Source organism: Empidonax traillii, unplaced genomic scaffold (assembly GCF_003031625.1).
Source record: "Empidonax traillii isolate 1590-97213 ecotype Southwest subspecies unplaced genomic scaffold, ASM303162v1 scaffold60:size2069287, whole genome shotgun sequence".
Taxonomy (NCBI): Eukaryota; Metazoa; Chordata; class Aves; order Passeriformes; family Tyrannidae; genus Empidonax; species Empidonax traillii.
The window spans coordinates 1,203,808-1,223,447 of NW_020955253.1; the positions used below are offsets into that span (position 1 = coordinate 1,203,808).

General features: G+C 38.6%; 1 protein-coding gene across 9 annotated transcripts in view; it reads right to left on the reverse strand.

Annotated features, from left to right (window-relative positions):
* The window catches only part of TENM3 (teneurin transmembrane protein 3), an 869,819-nt gene that overhangs the window by 113,464 nt on the left and 736,715 nt on the right, over positions 1–19,640 (reverse strand). For all 9 annotated transcript variants that reach the window (XM_027879901.1, XM_027879899.1, XM_027879900.1 and 6 more), the window contains 3 exons: positions 18,810–18,902; positions 15,984–16,088; positions 4,392–4,630 (listed from right to left, as the gene is read on the reverse strand). In XM_027879901.1, coding sequence (XP_027735702.1) covers positions 4,392–4,630; positions 15,984–16,088; positions 18,810–18,902 — 437 coding nt within the window. The remainder of the gene's footprint in view (positions 1–4,391; positions 4,631–15,983; positions 16,089–18,809; positions 18,903–19,640) is intronic.

Here is a 19,640-nt window from a genome sequence, read left to right on the forward strand (position 1 = left end):
ATTCCTTCTGACTGCTTAGTTTCCCATAATTACACAGTGGTTTTTATGTTAGGAAAAAAACCACAAGAACAACAAGCTCTCTGTTTAGTAAAACCAAAAGCTGACAGAGAAGATCCCAAAAAGTAGAACTGAAGGATGGAGGTTACATATGAAACTTTGACTTAGGAGGTGCTCTACAAAACTTTCCCTTCATTCATTCACTGCAAAAGATGGAGCTGAAGGAGGCAGTAAGCCATGGGGAGACAAAGGACAAAGTTCTGTTTTGTCTCGCACTTTGTACAGCTGCACTCTATTTCTGTCTCTCACAGGGACTTCCTGTACCAAGTTGGGTGAAATTATTAATGTCAAACTAAAGGCAACTTCATACTTACTCTTTCATGGCTTAAATTTAATATGCTCTTCCTAGTCTTTCAAAGAGAAAGAAAGATTTTAAAATTTTCATGTTGGAAAAAAAATGCTTTTCTTCCTCCTTGGTTGTAAATCCGATTACAGACAGCACTTAAGCAAATGAGAAGCTTGAAGAAATTCCAGTGTAAACTTGAGCCCAAAACGAGACAGTTTATGTTCTTTACTCCCCATTATTAAAACCCATTATTTTGGGGAGCTTTTCCTTGAATCCTTTACTTTAGAGCTGTTTTTTAATTCCACTCTTCTATATGTTGCTGCACTATCTTTTGGTCCGGCATTTGCATGTTTCTGTTGCTTAACTTCTTTCCCAACCATAACAGTACATGAAGCCTCTAAACAAAGGACCAGCATTTTCCACAACTCATTTCTATTTTCCTTAAAAATTAGTAGGCCTAATTGACAGGAATACTAAAATATTTTGTGCATTGCAGAATGGTTGTGAGAGACCACGAGGGCTAGAAAAGCAAGAATATAAGGAAGTGTTGGAAAAGAGACTTTCTTTTACACTGAAGTAACATTTTCAATTCCTTGTGATCTCCAAGACTGCATTAAGCGGCTTTACAGTGTAGTGTTTGCTCTGGTCTCTACCCATGCTGACACCCCCTGCTCTCACCTCATCTTTGCAGACTTTGTAAACGTAGGAGTCTTTCCTGTCAGAATGATGGAAGAAGTGCAAGACACACCAGACTCCCAATGCAGCTCCTTCCTCTGGCTGGGCTAATTGACAGAGCAGTAATTGACTGAGCAGTTCTGCAAAGGCAGACATGAAGTCTAGCAAACTGTCTCTTCTGCCTTATGTTGCCTGAGCAGAGGCAGTGGGATCTCAAGTCACTTTCTCTACCCCATACTCACTGCAGCTAAAATAAGCCTGGGCATGACACCTTCATCTCTCTGCATTTCTGAGAAGGGCCTGGTTACACCACCATTCACTGGATGAGCGGTCCTATTAGTTCTTCAGTCTGCAGCCGTCACAGTCACACAACGGACATCAGCCACACTATGTTCCTTATCAATGTGTACTGGTATATTTTGCAGCAATCATGCTGCAAAATGGCTGTTTTCCCCAGCTCTTGACAATGACACTTCATACCGAATTCCTTCTTTCATGCTAATGCTACAAGGATGTAACATTTTCATGCTTGTGGCAATGTGTCTTTATGAAGTTCAAAACACGTCTCAAAACCGGCTTTACAAATGTGACATGCCACCTCAGCTGCTGTAAACCTCAGCAGATGTGCCAGACCACTGTGCTGGAGACATGTCATGGGATGCTAGAGGTCACATAATACTGCACTCCTTCCTATTTTTTTATGTTACGACAAATTTCCTACTCAGACATTTCCCTTTCACACTTACATTATGAAACATATGTCTCCTATGAGGACAGGCTGGGTGAGCTGGGGTTGTTCAGCCTCGACAAGAGAAGGCTCTAGGGAGACCTCACAGCAGCCTTCCAGTACCTAACGGGGGCCTGAAAGAGACCTGGAGAGGGATTTTTCACAAAGGTGGGTAGTGATGGGACAAAGTGGAATGGCTTTAAACTGAAAGAGGGTAAGGTTAGTTTAGATATTAGGAAGAAATGTTTTACTGTGATGGTGGTCAGACAGTGGAACAGTTTGCCCAGAGCAGTTGTGGATGCCTCATCCCTGGAAGTGTTCAAGGTTGGATGGTGCTTTGAGCAACCTGGTGTAGTGGAAGGTGTCCCTGTCCATGGCAGAGGATTTGGAACTAGATGATCTTTAAGGTCTGTTTCAAACCAAACCATTCTCGGATTCTGTGAAATAGTTAATCAAGACAAAGGACTGCTTCCATCTTACCTTAATGATTTCTACTGATTTACACTTGGATGGCCTATTAAATGGAGAATATTTCTGATATTACATCTGTAGAGATGGGAAAACCACATATAAGAATGAGTGCAATCCATTCGTGATTTTATGGACCTGAAGTTCTCTAGAGAGCATTCCTGAGTGCCGAATTTTATATTTAGACTGCTGAGTTAGCTGAAATATGTGTAATATCACCAGTAGGCAAAGAGCTCCCTATTGACTATGGGCAGAGGAAGGCCCTTGTGCACTGTTTGTTTCAGCAAGGATGTGAGCTGGCATGTGCCCATGAAATGAAATGTTGTACAGCTACATTTGTTTTTTTTTCATTTTTTACAGGGTATGTGAATAAATGATGTGTGGAGCTGAAAGCTCTCACTCACTGGAAAGCTTGGCTCTTTTTTCTGAATACATGAACAGAGGTGCATTAGACATGCTTATATTTCTTAATGTGCCTCTGGGAGAAATAAGCTGGTACAGCTATCTTCCTGTGCCCCTCAGAGTCGTAAGTAATCTGGCTCTTTCAGGCTAGCAAAGTGTAGAGCTCAGCTCAGAATCAGGTCTCCAGTATTTTACTATATGTGTGGCTGTTTTTCCTGGCTCTTGACAGTGACACTTCATGCTGAATTCCTTCTTTTGTATTTATGTATTTATTTAGTAGCAGATGTTTACTTCTGATGACTTATGGGGCAGTTATTACAGAGACTGAGCACAGTTACTGTGTTTTATAAGCGGGATTATTTCAATCCCACTTCAAAAAAGATCCAGTGTCAAAGCTTAACTCTAAATCACACCTTTAAACTCCTCTGCACATTCACACCAAATAACCACAAATCCAGTGATTGAAGGGGGCTCAACAGCAGTGGCAAGCCCTACATTTGCACAAATGCTTTTTGCTCTTTGGGGCTGGCAGCTGAGGTGGAAAGGGTGCTCAGGGGGCTCTGCCTTGCTAGGGCAGAGAACAATTTCTCCAGCTACTCAGCAACCCAGTTTCTTGCACTGCTCACAAGAGTTCCAACCCAGTAAGAACTACTTCAAAGGCTTTATACAGCTTAAGCTGTGTCTTGCATTGAAAAGCTTATTTCAACAAAGGCAATGAAGATTAAAGATCTTAAGGCCTTCTAGGCTTTATTATTAATTTACACTGATTTTAAAAAGAGGGAGGGAGAGATTGACTCTCCTCTTTCTATTTTCTTTCCTTGACTCCTTAAGACTCTGAACCTGTGTGCAACCAATACCAAAAACCAGACCTCTGCACTTATATTTCCGTAACTGTGGTGACTTAAAACTTCTAATTAATAAATCAGTTAAAACAAAGTCTTTGAAGACCATTTACAGACTCAGACATGAAAAAATCTTTAATCTGGACGAAGCCACAGAGGAAGTTATGAGTGCAAAACGATCATGTTCTGTTCCCTTATTAAAGTCAATGGCATCTTGTCATAGAAAGCACTGCCCCCATTAACTGCCTAAAACTCAAATTACATAGTAGTTGTAGTGAACATTTATGAAAATAAATAATTAAAGAGATGAAGAAATAAATGAAATCTTCTAAAATAAAAACTGCAAAATGCAATTTAACAAACAAATAGAGAAAAGTGACAATAATTAAAAATAAGCAACCCACAGGAGAGGAAGAAGTCTACATCTTCACTGCATGTTATCCTTTTGGACTGTTATTCTTCCTATCTTGCAATCAAATGTCTGTATTAGACTTTTGCTCTAGCTCTACACACAAATGTACATGTACGTAATGATGAAATAAGTGATTGTCAGCATTCTTAAACACTGTGATATGTCAAGCAAAATGAAAGGAGAAGAGTTCCGTAGGTATGTTGCAAGTTATATTCACATCATGGAATTTTTACAGCCTATATTTTACACATAATTTTATAAGAACTTAACACTGCATAGTTTAATGGGAGTTCAAATACTTCTTTGAACTTAATTCACTGACGATCAAGCTTGCAAAACATTCAATGACTGCCAAATATTCAAATTTTCTAATTCCTCTAAATGATTGGTCCTTCTCGTTAAATCCTTGTGGCTGTTAGTGTTACCAAAGACTTTGCTAGTTAAAGGTTAGTATGTCACAGTGCATAAACAGTCCATCAGACACCACTGTTCACACCGACAGTTATAAAAAATGGGACTCACCTATAAAGTAGGACAGCAGTATTGCCAGCAGCACTGAGACCCCTACAGCACACAGTGCAGTACATTTCCAGCTACAGTACTTCGAAGACTTCTTGAATTTAAAAGCACTTCTGGATAGAGTGTTCCTAGGTAGTGGCCGAGTAGGAGGGGAATAAACAGAGCCGGATGCCATTGTGTACCCTGGTGTTGCAGTACTGAACAGCGGTGTGGTCCCTGTTCCTGTTTTGAATAGGAAATGCCTGTGAAAGAAAGAGCATACGTAAAGTATAAAAGTAAATAAACCTGGAGCACAGGCAATCATATCTCTTTTGTTTAATGTTGCCTATTTTTCACAACATCCAATCTACAAAGGGGCATAGAAGCAATAACTTGTCACGACACTCACACATAAAGAGACACTTTCCTTTCAAGTAAAGACCAAAGCCCCCCAAACATTACTAATACACTGGTATCCAGACAGGAAACAGAACTACCCAAAATACAGTGTAGTAGGGAGGAAGTCTCTCATAGTTTATCCAACAAGTAGGGACAGGCTTTCTGCTGCTGTTTATTTGTGTTGGCTTCTGCTACAGACTACAGGGAACTCCATTAAAAAGTCAATAATGAGCAATGTGACTGCAGTCCACACTACTTATCACAGCTTTCCCGGGTTAAGCACAAGGAAAATAGCAATCTTTCAGTTACAAACTTTTGGCAACTTTGCCAAAAATAGTCAGTTATAAGATTTTTTTTTGTTTTGTTTTATGTGTCCTAAATAATCAGTTCAGTAATTCGCATCTACTCACACATAATCTTACCATAAAAAAAAAAATCTGATTATGGATACAGCAGCTAGTTACAGCCTAGGAGAAGTACTCTAAATAAATATACTTGGTAAGTGCTCAGGAAAAACCATAGCCAACAACAGATACACAAAGCAAAGCCAACGCTACGACACACTGTGAGTTACCAGTAAACTTTTTTTTTTCAATTAAAATTTCCAAAGGAAATACTACTCCCCGAGCCTCTCTGTGACAGAATCCTTTAATTTTAGTTCATGCAAGTATAATTATTTTGAAAGAGCCTCTAAGCATGGCATATACTACCTGGAGCTTTTCTCCTGATGCAGGTACACAACCCTACAAACAACAAAACCTCAAAGAAAGATCTTTGCACCAGGGGTTTTTCCAGCAATTTGGTTTGCTGGCAACTCTGTAGCAAATGGCTTGCCCTTACCTAATTACACCTTGCAAAATGAATACATTACAGCTAAAAATGGTAAGAAAGCACACTGTGGAGAATTTTGAACTTACCAACCCCCCAGCTGAACAGGAGTGGTTTGCATTTTTCAATAGGTAAGAGACACTCATGAATTGCTGATACCCAGGTCCTTCTGAAGCTAAGTGCATGCCTACACCGTGTTTGCCTATTGCATGCCACCTATACAACCGCAGGTCAGAGGATCTAGCACCAAACGAGCCAGCTGTGAAGCAGAAAAGCCTTAGTAGGTATACCATGTGGCACTGTGGAATGCTTCTTAGCAGATGGGACTTTCATTCTCTGGGACCCAACCTTGGATCTTTGCATAGTAATAGACCAATTTACACAGGTGTAGCAGATTTTTCAGAAATACACTGTAGAGACACGAAAAATTAATTTGCTCCACTGCAGCCAGTGAAAAAGACCAACAGTTGATAAGATTTGTTGTTTGCAGATGAATTTTCTTTGGGAGGTTAACAGGTGAACTAGAACATCCTGGCGTAGGTCCTCTCCTTGAAAATATTTGCATTACAAATATGATTCCATGAAACACGTTACACAGGTTACTTCATTCTGAACAATAGTAAACTTGTTGGCAGTAACAACAAAAGGATATGCACTAGATCTACTGATGCACAAGAACACATCCCAGATTTTTTTGGCTTCTGAATTCAGAGGATTACCACCAATTTCAAAAGACAAAGACCTGGTGGTTTAAATCCTTCCTAAGAAGGTATTTCATTAAAAGTTGTCACATTTTCTATGTACCAAACACCAAAATAATAATAATGAGCCCTATGTTAAAAATGTTTTACACCTTACAAAAGCATTATTTTGGTTTTGCAGATTCACAGAATCATGTAAATTCATTAAGTCCCGGTAAAGTGTTTTATCCACTTGACCTTTATCTCTCTTTCATTTCTGGCTACATATGGTAAATGCTATTTCCTGGTATATTTCACAAAGTACGTCTACACAGATCTCAAGAAAATGCCACCCACAAAGGTAGCTGTTTCCCTTTCCATGTGCAATGTGTCCTGTTTTTGGGGACAGAAGGAAAGCCATATAGTACATATAATAATACTCCTCCTAAACATCAGCTTCCATGTTAAAAATAAGAAGGTGCCTGACCAACCCGCAATTTTCACATCCTCCTGCTCTCCCTGTAAGACTTAAAATGGAAACTGGCACAATAAAAGCACTTGAATGGAACTCCATATACTTAAGCCCTTAACAAAATAATGCAACAAACAGTCTGCCACTGATATTTTCCTTCCTTTTTTTTTTTTTTTTTTTCTCTGAGAAAGTGAGAGCTCAAACATTTGCTTCGGTGGAGCACAGCATACAACAGACTGTAATCCGTATTCTCAAAGCCTTTGAGGAGTTAGTTCCACAGATAAACTCGGGAGATGACAGCAGTGGTGTGAACCATCATAGCTCTGACGGTTCACCTCTGGCATCAAGAGAATTGTAACTTTTACACGTGAATCACAGAATCACTCAGGTTGGAAATGACCCTCAAGATCATCAAGTCCAACCATTAACCCCACACTGCCAGGCCCACCACTAAACCACGTGCCTAAGTGCCACATGTAGATGTTTTTTAAATACCTCTAGAGACGATGGATGACTCAACCACTTCCCTGGGCAGATGGTTCTGCTGCTTGACAACCCTCTCAGGGAAGAAATTTTTCCTGATACCTGATCTAAACTTCCCCTGGTGCCACTTGAAGCCATTTGTTCTTGTCCTATGGCTTGTTATTCTTGAGAACGATTGACCCCCACCTTGCTACAACCTCCTTTCAAGTAGTTGTAGAGAGCGATTAGATCCTTCCAAGACTCCTCCAGACTAAACAACCCCAGCTACCTCAGCTGCTCCTCGTAAGAGTTGAGTTCCAGATGCTTCACCAGCTTCGTTACCTTTCTCTGGAGTTGCTCCAGCACCCTCATGTCTTTCTTTAAGCGAGAGGGCCAGAACTGAGCACAGGATCCGAGGTGCGGCCTTACCAGTGCTGAGTACACAGGGGCAATCACTGCCCCAGTCCTGCTGGCCACACTATTTCTGACACAACCCAGGAAGCCACTGGCTTTCTTGGCCCCCTGGGCAAACTGCTGGCTCATGTTCAGCTGCTGTCGACCAGCAGCCCCAGGTTCTTTTCTGTGAGCCAGCTTTCCAGGCACTGCTCCCCTAGCCTGTAGTGCAGCATGGCATTGCTGTGACCTGAGTGCAGAACCCAGCACTTGGCCTTGTTGAAACTCGTATCATTGGCCTTGGCCCATCAATCCAGCCTGTCCAGATCCCCTTTGGAACTCTCCTACCCTCCAGCAGATAAACTCTCCCATCCTAGTTGGTGTTTCCATGAACTTGCTGAGGGTGTACTTGATCTCATCAATAAACCATTAATAAAGATGGTTGAGAAGGAAACTAAACAATACTGAGCCATGGGGAACACCACTTGTGACTGGCCACTAGCTGGACATCATTCACCACTCTTTGGGCTTGGCCATTCAGTCAGTTTTCTACCCAGTGCACCTGTCCATGCTGTGATGGCCAGTTTCTCCAGGAGAATGCTATGGGAATTTGGCAGTAGGAATTCAGCAGTGTGTAGTCTTAGGCAGTGCAAATCACAGATCCTCACTTTAAGCTATTCCTTTTTGATCTCATTCCCATGAATACAAGGCCAGAGTGGTTGCACTGTCTGGTTGAACGCTGAGGGAAAAATAATGACAGAAAAGCCAGTCTGGCATCTTCTACTGGGTTAAGAAAATTTGTTTGGCTCTCTTTCTAATGTGTGCAGTTACTAACAAAGTTGTCAGAGACTCTCCTGCTACATTAACTCTGAGTGATAAGTATTTAAAGTGTAACGCTATCAGACTTACACATCTTGTCTGCCTCACTGAGCCATGCCAAACTGTTCCTAGGAGACATTTAGAAGGATATGGTATCTGACAACAAATCCAGGCTGCTTCCAGATAATGCTGAAATTCTTATGCTCCTGAATTATAATCCATCCACAAATGATTTTAATTACCTATATATCCATTTGTCTTGTTTTTTTCAAACCATGGAGCTCAAGTAGCTAATATCTAAAGTCTAAACTGTTTGCACTACTTGACCAGGTACTGACTTATGGGCAATTACACTGTATTTCATCTCACAGGGAGCTTATAGCATCTGCAATAGTGTATCTTCCATTCAAAATAGATCACATAACATGAACTTGCTAGATCTTTATGTAAGCAGCACTTTAAATACTTTACTAAGCTATGGAGTACAAAAATTCAGTGAATCATGGTAATATTTTACAAGACAAGCCAGTTCTGCTTTTATTAAATTATTCAACTTTTAAAGCAAATAATATTCTACTTTTATATTTATTCAATATATATTTCTGTCTGCTTATTCAATAGATGTTGCTAATAAAAGGTGGAGTTAACATTTTAGGGGGGGAGTATTTAGTTCCTAACAAATCTGAACTATAGACTAATAGCAAAATACAAAGTTATGTTATAAAGCAGTCCTTGCATGCAAAGACATCTGGGAAGTCCCCTTATTTCACAAATGGAAGGCATTTTACTCAAGTTTCCGTCCTTACAAGAAAAGACAGAAATACAGCATCAAAAACCTCAAAGATGTCAGCTCAGAAAACAAGCATATGAATAGGAGTAAAATAATCTTGCTTTTAATTTAACTCAGTGCTGGTGTTTAACCAAGTGCTGGTGTGCACTGGCTGACATACAGATGGCTTCTTCCTTCTCAAGCTTGTGCGGGGTGGGGTTCACATCAAATTAGATTTTCTTTGTGCTGCCACATCCTCTGTGGAAAATAAAACTGAAGCACTCTCTACTAAATTCAGTAAATGGGAAAACAGAAGGGATAAAAAAAGTGATAAAAACCATTCATGAGTCTGGCAGAAAGACTAAGTTAACTAAAAACTATATCTTTAGAGAAATGGAGACAGATTATCAAAATATTTAAGAACAGTAAGACTCAGCCCAGAAGCCCAAACACTTTTTATATAAGATAGCCAGGTGTCCAGCAACAGAAATGGGATTTAAAATATCTTCCTTTACTAAAGGATCTATGACAGGAACTTTTGACCTCAGTTTAGAAGAAAATGGATACTATGCATCAATAAATGCAATATTACATAAACACATCTGGAAGGCCCTAAACTCCAGACTGCCAGAAGCTGAGATATTATATAAATAAACTATCACCAAGCATAAAGGAATATTATGCATTACTTTATAAATAGGCAGGTCTCAATTTGTATAGAGTTACTGCATAATTTCAACATTCCTAATATAATTTTTACATTAGATACATGACTTCTTCTTTTTTTTTTTTTTTTTTTTTTTTTTTAGCTTATGCTGAAATTGCTTCACCTTGCAAAAGATTAATTTCTCTAATTTTGGGCATCATATATATAGAATGCTTTGCATATACTTGAAAGACGTGAAAGAGCCCATGTTACCATTTCAAACAACTTTCTTTGCAGCATTTTAGTTCTGTTTTAAATTATTTCTTACAGCACAATCCTGCCAATAGAGTGCTGAAGCCCATAGCAAGTATGCCACAATGTATTAAGTCACACAGGACTTTCAAAAAATTTGTACTAAATATGGATTTAGTGAATAAGGCCCAGCAAAATTCTACTGAACTTCTCAAAGTATGTCAGAATATGCACCATAGTTTATCACCCTGCCAGTGAGATTTAAAGCTAGCAATTGTTATTTTGTGCAGCATTATTATTTAGTTGACAACTGCTGTCACAGAATAAAGGTCAATATGGCTAAGCCTTATGGATATACAGTAACAAAACACTCCTCATCTTAAGAGCTATAATACCACTGATCCAGAATAAAGCTGTATTTACAATATACACATTTAAAAACCTAAATCCCTCTCTCCCAAATCTTTGTACCTCGCATGTTTTTGTACGCTAATAACACCTGAAAAATTTGAAGGAGGATAAATCTATTAGTTTGCTAACATTTCTGAACAGAGCTTCCACCAAGACCCACTATGACAAATGTTACAGTGCCACAGCACTACAGGTTTTCTTGCAGCACTGTCTCCTATGCTGTTCTAAATGCAATCTGTTTGGTCAGTTCCATGATGGTGTCAAAGATTTGTGGCTCATCTTTACAGCACACTTCTAGAAGACAACTGAGGGAGAACAGCTGTAACACTCAGAAGACAGCACTACAAAAGGCACACAACATTAGAAATTATCTATGGTCTGGACTTCTGAAGGAGGTCTCTGTCTGAAAAACAGTGTAAGAGGTAGGATTCCCCCAAGCATAATGCAGTACAATGAGCAAGTTACTTAATTCCAAAAATTGTGGAGAAAGAGAACATCTTATTTGATAGAGAGCAGTTACAGGCACAAAATCTGTGTACAGAAACAGATAACTGTATCCAAATAAGCAGAAGCAAGAATTACTGCAGTAGGGGTAGATCACCAGGAACAATACCCTATCTGAAAGTGGCCAGTTCAAATGAGGGGATGAATGCCTTCCAGTCTACTTATTCACTAACAGCTCATTCTTTCTCTAAACAGTCCAAAACTCATGCTCTCACTAATGTTCTGTGGCATTTTGTTCTGTAGGCTAAACACGCACTGTATCACCATATATCTTCCTCCATCAATTTCAATTTAAATTCAACTGATCACTCTCTTGTTCTTGTATAATGAGTATGTACTGTCTGCATTGCAATGCACAAAGACAGTTTTTTTATAATATTACTACCGTTTGATTCACTTTATTTTTAGGGTAAAACATACAAAAGCATTAAGAAATAATTGCCTGAAGCAAAAAAGCAAAACTTAGGCTTTTTATGGGTCAGCAAAGGCAACTGTAGAGTTGAGGAAAGCTATTTTCAGATACCTGTTGTTTCAGTGCAGAATAAAACAGAAGTGACATTTGGAAGTTGACAGAATAGGAAGTGACTTGAAGAGAGGTGAAAGAGGAAAGAAAAACTATCCTTAACCTTTTTTGCATTTGTTTCTTTTGTCCTTAGGTATCAAAGGACCCCCAAATATTTAGATATATCTGTAATTCTCTAAAAATTTCTTTCATATAAGTAACAAGTCCACTAATCTGTTATATTTGATGCACCTGTTCTCCTTGCAACTTGAGAGAAACCCTGGACACAACAATAATTGCCAACAGGAGACCACTGGCTCAAAAGATCACTGTACTTCACATGACTGTTCCAGCTAAGGTAATACCATTCTCTGTAATCACAAGTTAAATACTTTCTGAAATGAGCACACCATTTTTTAAAATGTGGAACACACTGTAAAACCAAATCAAATCTGCCAGTATCTAACTCTATTAAAAATTACCTATTTGCCTTCAAGGTGTGCTGAATCTGTGGACATTATTACATGAATTGAGACACTTGTGAGCAAGCCCAGGTAAAGTGTCGTATGCATTCTGCTCAGGTCCTCAGTCTGTTAGCCTGGGTTCACTCCAAGGCACAAGTGGTAGTATCTACATCTTAGGCACCTAAAATCAGGAACCACATCAATTGCATTCTCCCAAAGAAACTTTTATCAAATCCACTTTGAGCGAATGCAAGTTAAGAGAAATGTAAATTCTAGTGATTTTATGTTTTGGTGACATATTTAGGCCTCAGGACCAATACTTCAGGAGACATGACTTTTCTGCTCAGAATTCAATGGTACTCCTAATGACCTGGGGTCTGACATTTAATATAATGGTATTGCTGAATTTCTGGGAATAAAAACTGTAACTATTCTGTTTTGTAATGAACACAACTGTGATGATTGCTCACCTAAACTAAAAATAAACCACCAGGTTTTGCCCTAAAATGGTACCAATTCACAACGCACCTATCTGGAGACAGAAGCAATCTAATTCCGCTTTTCAAAAGCATTAAGGTACCTTCTACAAAAGTCTGGCAGCACCATGAGGCCAATGTAAGCAAATAAGACATAAGGGTAGCTGCATCTGTATCTTTCTGTTTTTCTGATGCTTCAAATGGGCACAGGTAAGCCAGACAGAACAGACAGGTTTGGAAGCTCTCATTCTCTACCTCAAATATTTCACCACTGACACATACAGAAATAAGGCATGTCTATCTCCGTGTGAAGAACTGGCATTATATTTGCCATTTCCATACAAAGAAATCAATTAATCTTAAAAAAGTTACTTAAAGAGAGGATGGATATATCCAGCTGCAGCTGTTTTACTTTGCTCCAACTTCTCTCATTAAAGTTTTTGTGTTTATCTCTCCCTGACTTTCCTTAATGCAAAACAGCTGAATTTTTCCCTCCTGGGAATGGGTTATCATGCTTTTTGTTTGTTAAAAAAAAATTCCACCAGATACATTAACTGTCAGAATCAGAAAAAAAAAACTGTGGAAAAGACAGTGGTCCAAGACTGCAATCAATCACAGTACTACACCTACTGACTGCTGTGCCCTCTCTCTGCTGACAGACCCTATTCATGCTGGATTGAACTAGGTTCTGTGAGAGAGACCATGACCCTCACCTGCCACCTGACATTAGAGAGCTCTGCCTGGTTCACTAATGGATAGATCACATCAATAAATATGATTCCTTGCACTGAGCTGAGGAAACAGACAGAAAGAAAAGATTAATCTCTGCCGACTGACATTATAGGAGAGATGTAAAAGATAACAGAAATTACTGGCTAGGTCTCATTTGAACTCTGGTTCACTGATGCATGAGATAAGCTTTCCCAGCAGGCTCCAGCAGGAATTGGATTTTTGTTTCTCTGTGAACACTTTATGCCTGTGTTCATCTTCTGTTAACGTTCTTCTGAGACAAAACCTTGTAGCTGGTGATGTTTGCTCTTAGCACAGGCTTATGACTGACTTCCACAGAAACATCTGGCTACATTTAACATAAAACCAAGCCAGCACAGAAACATGCCACACTGTGAATTTGTCTTAGTTTATTTTCTGGGCAGAACTGCAATCAAAAAACTGCTTAGGAAGAGATAAAAGTGAATTTCCACTTCCTTGGAGCCAGTTTTAATACTATTATAATCCTGGAAAAAGCTCCAAGATCACAACACGTGAAATCACGATCAAAGTTTGGGGGAAAGAAAGAAAGAAAGAAAGAAAGAGAAGAGTGCTATTATCCATATGCAAAAACAGGAAACATCTGTGAGAACTGGAGATAAGCCTTTTCTACCAGCTTATTCAAATGTCTCAGAAAAACATTTTACATATGGTAACACTTCCTTGAATTTGGATGGGTTTACACCGAGGACCTGCTTTCTTTACAAACTGAACACTGAAAGCCAAGAAAGAATGAAAGTACTACTAGGGCTTTAAGTGTCTTCCTTACTGCTTGTGTGTCCTTTCACATCTGGCCTCTGGCAGGCTACCGCTCCACACTGCTGGCTGCTGATGGAGAAAGACTGGAGAAAGGCTGGCAACCTGCAGCTGAAGCTTCAAAGAGCAATTCAGATAAGACCATATCCCAGTCTGCTGTGAAAGACACAAAGACACGGTGACTTGAAGGACTGAATACTGAAGAAAGCCCTGAATTTCCTCTTCTTTGGTGTGCAAGAGTAAATCTTCCTCTGCATTACCCCTACATTTTTGGTGGTGCGAGAAAGAATACACTTACAGCAAGCACAGGGCACCTTTTTTTCCTATTATTTTGTTCCTCCAAATTCAGATTCAGGCTGCTAATTCTCTACCTCAGAGAAGGAGGAGTTCTCTTCTGTGATATGTATCACACAGATCACAGGACCAAAAGAACCAGTATGATCGGGGGCTTTGCCAATCCCATTCCTTTGTGCTCCTCTCTGCTATGCTGTACTCTGTGAAGATGAACCAGGGGAACAAACAATGCTAAACTATACTTTGCAGAAGTGCACAGGAGAGTCCAGTGCAAAGAAAGACTCATGCTGGGAAGCAAAGAAACCTGGACCAGTTTTAGTTACTCATACTGCTCATTGCAGGATTGTCCCATTACCTGCTGTCCAGATGAGAGTGAAATTAGACATATATACTTCTGAAAAACTATCAAGTGGCTGTTCTCCTTACAGGCTTCATCTGGGTCTCTCAGAGGACTAGTACTTACAGAGAATTCCACCTAGGTTACAGTAAGTGACTTGGCTCTTGATATTGTTGGCAATGTTCACTTCTGAAGCAGGCAGCAGTTGGAGTGAACCTCACAGCCCCTTACTGAACTTTCTGATATTCACAGTATTCATGTTATTGCAGTTCTTCTTCTCTCTCCAAAGGAAGGGAGAGCAGAAGAAAGCATTTGAATTTTGCAGTAAGGACCTGAAATGCTCATGTGTGCAGTAAGGATTTATATTACAACTCCTTATTTTGTTCTCTGCAGAAGGAATCATATCCCTGCCAAGACAGAGATAGGAAAAGTTGTCTGTGAGATGAGGCATTATAACCTTGGCCAGCTACTGTCTTGAACATTGAGTAAGTTAAGCTTTCCAGGTAGAAAATCAGAGAAAGGTAGGGCTTGGTTACTTCTCCAATTTTTTTACTAGCCTTGTCATCTTCATACAGTTGAAAGAGAACAATCACTCTAAACATCTCAAAAGGCAATGGAAACTATTTCAAAAAGAAATATTGTTTAAGAGAGACTCAGAGCTGCACTATTTACACAAGGATTAATTCAGAAGTTGGAACAAAGGTTGAAATTTTGTCTGCCCCTGAAAGGCCTGACTGAGCTACTGGACATTTTAAAATAAAAAGCAGAGGGAAGTTAAAGAAGTGAAGTATTATTCTCTCAGTGATTGACAGGATGTGATTCTGCCTCAAGCTGCAAGCAGGCTGAAGATTCCATCATAATGGATCTGTGAACCTTAGCTCACTTTCTGAAGTCCATAGCTGTGTTTCTCTTGCAATTTGGAGTCCACAATAACCCGTGATGAACTCTGTGCTGCCACTACTGTGCTATCAGCAGTCACTCATACAGCCAGGCTTGTGTTGTCACCACAGCAACAGCACTGTCATAACCTCTGAGTTACAGCCACTACCATCAACTTGCCAAATGTGCACACACATGTGATGCAACTGTTATTCCTATTTTCAATTCCTTTTTCTTCCTTGGTGAAAACTTGAGTACTATGCTTGCATAGTCTCTCATATGCAACATACCAAGTTTCATAGAACCAAGAGACCACTCTTGAGGGACTCAACAAGCCAGAGGATTGCATCTTGTGCCCAGAACTTTAACGGTGCTCATTTCCACACACACCTCTTTGGAGCTGGACTTCTCTTTGTGCAATCAGTATTATCAGAGATGCTGCATGCAGACACTATATAGTCATCCAGGTCTTTGTTTTGCATTACATTTGGTATTGTTTCCTCACCTGTTTGAATGTGACAGAAAGAATCTCCAGAATCTGTTAAAATTCCTTTCTGGTTCAACTTGAGCCGCACTTACTGGGATGGCAAACTCAACTGCAGCCATGCAACTGTAGAAAGAGGTTACTTTTAATTTTGTAAATTTTGTGTGCTTAACTTTATGATGTTGATGACAATTTCTTAATAAAAAGTGTTCTTTTGTTCAACTTGTGATTTTTTTTTTTTTAAGAGAGTTCAAAGAAACTTCATAAATCATATTGAAAGGTTTCCAATCTGCATAGACCATCACAGATAGAAAATTTAGTTTGGCTATTTCTGGATTCTGTCACTGGTAGAGCATTTGCCAGCAGCCAAGGTCTTTTACCATCTTGAGTCAATCCTGTAGGTGATGAGGTGCATGCAATTCAAAAGGACTTCACAAGTAATTACAATCAGTAAAGAACAAGAAATTATCTCAGTTTTCATCCTAGATATTCAGCCTTTAGTCCTCTAGCATTTTATCTATGCGCTACCTTGCATGATCAACCAGCCTCAATTCCTTCTTCTCCTTATGGACTACTCTGTCTACCCATTTGCACACCCACTCCTATCCTTTTTGTGTCCAGTCTTTTTGAATTTGCTCCTCCCTACTCCTTCTTCCACTCTTAAGTTTAATTCAGTATGCCCTTATAACAACTTGACCTCCTTCAAACTCAGCGCTCCTGAACTTTTCTGCGAATAGGTAACAGAAACACCCAATCAACTGCAAAGAATTCCTACTTAAATACAACAGGAAGTTTTAGAACCCCAATCCTGCAAAAATATGAAATTTTCAGAAAATAAGGAGCCTATAGGAGTAGAAAATGCTAGTAAGCCTTATCTATAAATAATATAAATACAGTAATTCAATGATAGTGAATCTTACACATTTGCAGGTTTTGACATCTAAGTAACTTGATGGGACTATCAGGTTGGGTAAAACAGACTTCTTCAATCTAATCTGATTTGTCAACAGATATACTAATATATGTTTACACATTAGAGAAAGGAATAAAGCCAACAATACATACCATTAAAATACTTTGAGATTTCCAGCTGTCTTATGATAATTAATGCACTGTGCACAAATCTCTCAAAGCTATAAACAACTACTCTTTAGGTCTAGGCCTATGAATCATTAGAATTTCTATGTAAAATGTCTATTTCTATTATCATTCTTAACACTAAAATTGTCAAATTCATTAGATTAATATTCTCTCTGTAAGTCATACAAATGAAGGAACAGTTTATCATAATGTAACACATGCATGACATGAAAACAAAGAAACAAATATATAATGATTCTAGCTGTGACACAGTATGTTAGTGAGGTTGATAAACTGAATCTTCATGCTGATAGCATGCTGTAGTCTGAAATCTATTATGCTTTGGAACTGATGTGTTATTATCTCTGGACAACTTTCACACCAGGAGATGATCCCTGCTACCATAATTTTAAAAATGAAAGGATTACAAACAAGATAAATTTCATTGTATTGTTACCTACATTAGTATCCACTAACAGGAATTTCATATAATATAGTCCATTTGCTAAAATACTTGCATTTGGTGGTCCCATTACAAACACACAAAGCATAAACAAGGTATGGTTCTATTAACTCCTGCAATTATGCATTTGAATCAGTATTGTATGGTAATTGGTCTAGAGGGAACAGTAATATTTGGGCTTTGTTATTTTTTTAATACAATATGCTTACATTTTGGAAGAAACCAATATATTAGGGTCTTCTGGCAAATATCTGCAATATCTTTGAGTTTGTTGATGACTGACTAATTGAACTTAACATACCATTCTCTTCCTGCTGTTGATTGTAAATTGTGACTAAGTGAAAGTTTATGAGTTTCTAGAATAAGCAGCAGATCAAGGCACAGTGCCAATATATTTTACACATTAATCACTTATTAATGGGAAGATGCAGATCTCATTTAATCAAATAGCACCTTATCCCTTTTATAATGTTAAGAGTTACCATTAGCAAAACAGAATTCTGGCCCAAAGATCTGATTTTTATCATAGTACAAACAAACAAAAGTAAATTTATAATTAACAGATTTTTATTAAAATTTAGCATAGTGTGCTGATTAATAGGCTGGAACTCACTAGAAGTAGTACTGGTTTAGGCTAGCAACATTTTTCAGGGTTTTTTATGTGTGTGTATCAGAAATGAATTATACTGACTCGGTGTAAGAATGCCAAGTTAAGTAGTTATGGAACAGCTCTAAAATATAAACTATATTTAAAGAAATTGAAATATTAATTTATATGGAATTCTCTATTTACAGTTACACATTTATCAGCAGTTGCAATTTCAAATTAACTGGTAAAAAACATTACAGATTAGGTATATAGTTCTTCTTAACTTCTTTGATTGGTCATTCCCTATGCAATATTAATGTTATAATATTTCTAAAAGAAACATTTGCTAAGCAGTAAATGCATTACAAACTAAGAATCAGATCTGGCAAATGTGTAGTCATACAAATAGTTTGCAACAGCTTGCAGAATCAAGTTTGCAACAGCTTGCAGAATCAGGCCATGGAGAATTAATACCATCAATTGCAGTCTTACTGTCTTAAGTGAAAGCAAACAAGTTTCAACAGTCAAAATTTACCATTTTTTATCTACCATGAGTCAGTAAGACAAATTATTTAAAGCCTGATTTTTAAAAATCAGACATAAAGATGAGGAAGTCTTTCCCAGATGGTTTTTACTTTGGCAATTTTTTTTTTTAAATCACAATTTGTCTTCTGTGTCAACAGTTAGAATCATGCAAACACTTAGAGTCACATACCCATAACTGCTATCGTGATATGTTGGAGAAAACACATCCATCTCTATAAGGTTGTCATGACCATTTGCAAGGACTGCTTGATTTTCTAATTCTCTATACACAAAGATACAAAAAGATGAAATTAGAGATGCAATTTCAAATTAAAGAATGGGATGATTCCACAAAAAAGAATACACTAGTTCTGTTGCATAACTTTCTTTTTCCATGGATGTGCAAAACATAATGTGCCTTCCGGGCATTCCCCTGAACTACACACTGGATTGTAACCTGAAGACACAGTGTTACAAGGCTACCATTGAGTGGTCATTACCCTCTGATGATCCCTTATTTATGTGCAAGTCTTTGGATAAAATTCCTGGCTGCTGCCTGTGGCAAGACAGCCTTAAGAACTGAACAGTGCAGAGAGTGGGGGATGTTGTTTCCCTGATGAGGCTGGACCAGAGATGAAGTAATAAAAATGAACTGAGACTAAAAAGCCATTCTCTCGCTGGCTACCTGGCACAGCCAGAAAATGTCCAGAGGGCTGGCTACCAGCTTGAATGGAGATCTCATGTTCTGCAAACAACAATGCATAACAGCAGAGGAGGGAAAGAAATGACCAGAGACTGTGTTCTCTCACAGAATAGTGAGAAAAAGAGGGGGGAGAAACAATGTTGTGAACTATTATTTTGTTTAGAACCGCATATTTCTCTTTTCCTATTTAAAACAGTGAACGATTAACACAGGAAAAAACATTTGCATCCATTCTTACTCGAGTGACTGCTTGTCTCTGAAGAGGGCAATGATAACTTCAAGGAATACTGTGCAACTACTACTGAATTCTGGACTATC